Raw genomic sequence first — 6327 nt, 5'->3', positions numbered from 1 at the left:
TGTGAGTAATAAACCCTACGTTTTCATAGTTCCATGACGGTTGTTGTAATTATAAGAAGGACACAAGAGTCCATCCACCCAGGACATTGACTCTGGTCTGAGGAACAAGTAGTAGGAACCAGGCCAGTGCCCAGAAATTTCTCTCCTATTGCATCACTATCAATAGACTGAGACTTATAGGGAACAATGATAAAATCTAGAATATCAGGAAGAGCAGTTAAGATACCAATGTACAGAGAATGAGGGACACATGGTGAAAACTGAGGTTTCAGATTTTATGGAATGAAATTATACAATGGATTAGGTAGCCACGTACAGTTTTTCTACATGAGTAATACCACTTATTACTTATTGTTCTACCTACAAAACAAGAACAAATTACTTACAATGATATATGTCATTTGAGAAGAAATTATTCTTAAGACATCAATGTTTCTAGTGAAGTAAATGAAAACTTCTCACTATTTCTGATCAAGGTTGAAAAACTTAGTGAAGTTTAAAAAAGGACAAAAGGGAACAACTGTCTATATAACAGACAAAGCAGGAAGCTTAATAAAATGGTTATTTAAATTGTATAGAGAAGTTGAAACAAACAAAGGAAATTCAAGGACAGAATAAAAGGAGCAATTCTGGCCCGGCCTGTGTTTCTCACGAGTTGAGCGTCAACCTATGAACCAGGAGGGCTCCGTTAGATTTCTGGTCAGGGCACATGTCCAGGTCGTGGGTTCAATCACCAGGAGTAGGTATGCAGGATGCAGGCAATCAATTCTATTCTCTCATCATCCATGTTTCTCTCTCTCCCTTTCCCTTCCTCTCTGAGATAAATAAAAATATGTTTTAAGAAAACAAAAAGAGCAAGTCTGAAAAACACAATGTGATTAAAGAATCACAGTTTCTGGTTTTAAATTCTTTAGCCCCAAAATCAAGGGCACTTTTTACCTTGAGATGATTGTCTCCTTTGCACATGCCATCCCAAAGAATCTTTTCAGGGCCCTCTTTATGTCCTTGTTCCTGAGACTATAGATGAAGGGGTTCAGCATGGGTGTGACCACAGTGTACATCACTGATGCTGCTGCACTTGAGTGTGAGCTGTGGGTAGCAGCAGAGCTGAGATACACTCCTATGCCTGTTCCATAAAATAAGAAGACAACCCAGAGGTGAGACGCACAGGTAGAAAATGCCTTATACTTCCCCTGAGCTGATGGGATTGCACGTATGGAGGACACTATCTTAGAGTAAGAGTAAAGGATACCAGCGAGGGGAGCACCACCCAGTAGCACAGTTATAAAATACATCACCATGTTGTTAAGAAAGGTGTCGGAACTGGCAAGTTGGACCACCTCTTTGAGTTCACAGAAAAAGTGGGGGATTTCCAAGTCAGTACAGAAGGACAATAGCAACACCATTAAACTTTCTAACAAGGATTGCAGGGCACTTGTGATCCAGGACATCAGAACCAGCAGTCCACAGAGCCAGGGGTTCATGATGACCATATAGTGCAGGGGGTGGCAGATGGCCACATACCTGTCATAGGCCATGACGGCTAGAAGGAAGTCATCCAGTCCTCCAAAGAGTAAGAAAAAATACATCTGTGTGATGCAGCCTTTAAACGTGATGGCTTTGCTTTGTGTCTGGATATTCCACAGCATCTTTGGGACGGTGGTGGAGATGAAACAGATGTCTACCAAGGACAGGTTGGAGAGGAAGAAGTACATGGGCGTGTGGAGGTGGGAGTCTGAGCTGACGGCCAGGATGATGAGCAGGTTTCCCAACACAGTGATCAGGTACATGCAGATGAAAAGCCCAAATACAAGGGGCTGCAGTGCTGGTTCCTCTGAAAATCCCAGAAGAAGAAATTCTGAAATCAGAGTATCATTCCCAGGTCCCATGGGGGTGGAGGTGACTAGTAGGAAAGAAAAAATAGCATGATTAGTTTTTACACAAATGGCCATTACAAGCATAGTTGAAATGCTACTATTACATTTTGTAATAAAACAACAATATTTATTTTTTTGTACGTATCATCCCCCATGACATCGCTGATTAGAAATTTCTGTCTTCCTCAAACTTTGTGTCCAAGGTGGTCATGGATTACACTGTTTTCATGAGAAATGCTTTCATGCACTTGAGCAATATTTATTGACATTTCCCACCTCTAGGGAAAGGGTACAGGATGGTCAGAAACAAAACTCCTAGAATATAATGATAGTAAAAGAACATATACAATATATATGTCATATACCAAGTTAGATGGTGTCATGTGAAGAAATAAAAAGTTGGTGTAAAAGAGAGTGGATGGGGTATTATTTTATACTGGGAGTGCAGGACGCCCTGACAACAAGGTGAAAATTGAACAGAGACCTCAAGGAAGACAAAGTGGGAGACATGTAGTTACTTGGGGTGGGGGTTATTTAGGAAAAGAGGCAGTGCCAAAGCCCTCTGATGACACTTACTTTAGGTATTAAAGACTCAAAAAGGATCCAGATTGGTGAAATAGAATAGAGTCAAGAAGGCACAAAAGAAAGTATTAGAGTGCATCATACGTAGTGAGGGTGTATGTTTCCCTTGTTCAGGGGTGTGTGTGTGTGTGTGAGTGTGTGTGTGTTTCTGTGTGTGTGTGCAAAAAATTGCTGGATCACAATGTAAAGGTTTGGGACACAGTAAAAATAATCTGGAATTCAATGTAATAAATGGGAGAAGAGTTAAAAGGCCAGTTTCTGCTAATGAGGGAAAATAATTGGAGTGAAGAGCCCAGCAGACAGCCAGGTGCACTGGTGCTGGGCACTTGACCCATGGCACCTGTTCTTCCGTGAGCATTCTCTGAGATCTCCTTCTACTCACTCTTGTGCTGATGAGAGAAAGACCCACAGAATCTAAGAAGAGTTCCAGGTCCATCAGGCACCAGCTGTAGAAGAGTGAATTAGAACTCACACCTCCTGACGCTAAATCAGTGCTTTTCTGCTCTGCAAGGCTGCTCACTCTGTCAATGCTTCACACAGAAAATGAAATGCTCAGGTGGAAATAAAGCAGAATCCTGAGAGCTGAGCAGACAGAAGGGAGGGTCCGTTTCTGCTGTGGGAGGAGAGAGGTTGTGGAATTGTGCTCTGATGGACAGAAGAAAGGGGCTGAGGAGGAAGGAGTTGGAAGAAATCTCTTCAGACCTAAGGACACCAAATGTGTGGGATCTTGATCCCATCCCTTTCACTATTTCATCAGCCTGACTGTTCCCCCAGAAGACACAGTTATTAAAAGCTTTACTTCTCCCTACAATGCTTTCCCACAGTGCTCACTCTGGCACCCCAGTGGCATCACTCACTGGATTTGGCTCTACCGGTCCTTCCTTCCTTGCCAATTGATGTGGAAAGAGCAAGAAATGCAGGTCAGGTGCTGGTTTTCCAGAGCAGTTGAGCATCTTAGAGAGGCACAGAGAGGATGCTCTTAGCCTGTGGCTGAGGAGCTGCAGGTGAATCTGCAGAGGGAGGTCCAGAGGCTGAATTCTCAAGGCTTCTCATTAAATGGACTGTTTTACTGTTGCTCAGTTCTCTAAGCAATTCAGCTCCCTTGAAACCAAGGGACCATAAATAAAAGGCAACTTTTCTGCCAGTTTGGTCTCCATGGGATCACCTTGGGGTCCAGATGCATATTCCCTTCTACTGGTGGGTCCACCTCCCCTAGAATAAACATCTCCCCAGGGTATGTAAATGCTCATGCAGGACACACGGACATGATGACATCCTGAGCTTCTGAGCTGCTGTGAGTCACATGGAGTGTCTGACACAGAGATTTAGTGATGTCCTTGACCACACCCATCCCAAACAGGAACCTCTCAGAAACTTCCCCTTGACCTCAATTTTGAAAACCAGAGATTGATTCTGGAGATGCACTTGATGGAGAGTAAATTATTTTGGCTGCAGAGATAGAGTTTCCTTTGTACAAGTTACCCAGATCCAATTATTCAATTTTTTTCATCTGGGGTAAATGCATTCACATGTTTAGACTCACATAGGTACATTTATTTTTCTGGCCAGTGAGGCTATTCAGAGCATTTCTTTACGATGGGAAAGAGTACTTTGAATATAAAACCAGTACCTGATAGTGACTTAGAGCAGTCACTGCCAAACAGTTTTAAAGAACTAGATAAAGATTATTATTGGAACATCAGTGCTCTGTTGCAGCTACTTAACTCTGCCATTGTAGTGTGAAAGCACTTGTAGGCAATAGCCACAGAGATGGGCTTGGCTGTAGATATTCATTTTCTGTGGATTCTGTAACAACTAAGCCCAAATTGGGTGGCTTAAAACAACAGGAATTTATTTCATCAAGTTCTTGATGCCAGAAGTCTGTCCTCAGGATGTCAGAAAGGCTGCCTTCCCCAGAGGCTCTAAGGGAGGCTGTGCTCCTTGCCTCATCCTGCTATTAGTGACTCCAAGCATCCCTGGGCTTTGTGGCTGCATCACTCCAATCTTAGGAGACATATGGCCTTCTTTTCTCTGTGCCTCTCCACTATATCTCTTATAAGGAGCCTGGTCATTGGTTTTAGGGTCCAACTGGATAATTTAGGATGATTGCATCTTGAGATCCTTAATCTTATCAAATAAAAGACTAATATGCAAATTAACTGTCACCACCTCACTCCCTTACTCCATCACAAAGATGGTGGTGGCCACGGAGCTGGAGTGAGCAGGAGGCTTGAGTTGCCCCCGGCAATGGAGAAAGCCAACCTTCCCGCCTGCCCTAGCCGGCCCTGAGCTCTGCTCAAGGCTACAAAGTTTCAATTATAGAAGATAAATAAATCCCAGATACCTGCTGCCAGCCGGCAGGCGTGGCCAGCCTGAAAACGGCCATCCGCTCCTCACCCAGGCTGGCCAGGCACCCCAGCGGGTACCCCCACCCTGAAGGGGCTGTGCGCAGCCTGAAATCAGCCCTCAGCCCCTCACCCAGGCTGGCCAGGCACTGCAGTGGGGACCCCCACCCTGAAGGGGTGAGGCCAGCCTGAAAATGGCCCTCATCCCCTCACCAAGGCTGGCCAGGCACCTTAACGGGACCCCCACCCTGATTCAGGACACCCCTCAAGGCAAACCAGCTGCCCCCACCTGTGCACTAGGCCTCTATCCTATATAATAAAAGGGTAATATGCAAATTGCCCTACCAGCAGAACAACTGGGAATGACTGGTCACTATGACACACACTGACCACCAGGGGGCAGACGCTCAATGCAGGAGTTGCCCCCTGGTGGTCAGTGTGCTCCCACAGGGAGAGCTCTGCTCAGCCACAAGCCAGGCTGACTGTTGCCTGTTGGGTGTTTCCTTCCCACGTTCTGCGTGGGTCAGGGTTCAGGAACTGGAAGCAGAGCCGCACACAAATGAATATGAAAAGAGAAGAGATAATTTGGAAATATTGGGGGACCAGGCGAGTAAGTCCAACTCAAGGGGAAGGACTTCCTCCAGTGCTCAGGCCTCACCAAGCTTTTATTCCTCTGGGATGCACCCATAGCATAGCCCTTAGGCAGGGGACCCCTGGCAACAGACAGACTAGCCCATCAGCAAGGATTTACATAATAATAAATGGGAGAGTAGTTTCAGCTACCACAGTCTGGACAAACAGAGGTGGCGCCTAACTCCAACCTTTGCTAGGGCTTCAAAGGCACCCAGCCTTCAGGGGGTTCTCTGTCTATGCTTATCAGATAGTGAAAGCAATAAACAGTTTCCCACATCTCCCCCTTATTTTTTCCTTAAGATGGCTTGTATCTGCAGACCAGGAATAAACATATAAGAACAAGTCCCAATTTCAATGTCCAACAGTTCTGAGTCCAAGTTTCGATGTCCGACAGTTCATGTGTACATGCCAGCAATGAAATGCTGGTTCTGGATGGTGGACAAATGCAGGTCTGGTCCTCTCTGGTTTGGTCCTGGGCACCCTGCAGCGATGCACAGCTGCTGACTGCTAGCATGGCAAGGCGTCTTCACCATCTCCATCTCTGAACTGTCTCTCCTGTCTTTGTGGCTGGAGCAATTTGGTCAGTTTCTCTCTGGGATCCGTTGCCGCAGGAATCCACATGGTCTTGGAGCTGTTCTCTGAAAGTATACAAACGTATTCTCGACCAAAGGTTAATAAAGGAAATTTTTCTTGGGGGATCCTTTTTATATTAGCCCAAATGATTTTCCCTTGGCTTATTTTGACATCACATATGTTTTTTCTTGGGTGTCTCACTAACGAAAAATTTTAATTTAGTTACAGGATCTATTTTCTTACATGGCATTTTTCCACTATACCCCCTTTTTTATTTAATTATTAGAAGGCTTTTGGAAAATTTTTAATGCAGTCTA

The 6327-nt window shown here is 44.8% G+C and overlaps 1 protein-coding gene across 1 annotated transcript; it reads right to left on the bottom strand.

Annotated features, from left to right (window-relative positions):
* Positions 1-935: 935 nt before the first annotated feature.
* On the bottom strand, positions 936-1889 carry LOC102434787 (olfactory receptor 7A17-like). The gene has a single exon (XM_006107059.1). It carries the CDS (start codon positions 1887-1889, stop codon positions 936-938), a length of 954 nt encoding a protein of 317 aa, XP_006107121.1.
* Positions 1890-6327: the final 4438 nt, after the last annotated feature.

This window comes from Myotis lucifugus, unplaced genomic scaffold (assembly GCF_000147115.1).
Source record: "Myotis lucifugus unplaced genomic scaffold, Myoluc2.0 scaffold_995, whole genome shotgun sequence".
Taxonomy (NCBI): Eukaryota; Metazoa; Chordata; class Mammalia; order Chiroptera; family Vespertilionidae; genus Myotis; species Myotis lucifugus.
Note: the sequence above shows the minus strand (reverse complement) of the source record. Positions and strands in the feature narration are given on the sequence as shown.

Excerpts from the sequence above, each read along its gene's own strand:
- LOC102434787 (XM_006107059.1), bottom strand. The coding sequence starts at position 1,889 with ATGGGACCTGGGAATGATACTCTGATTTCAGAATTTCTTCTTCTGGGA.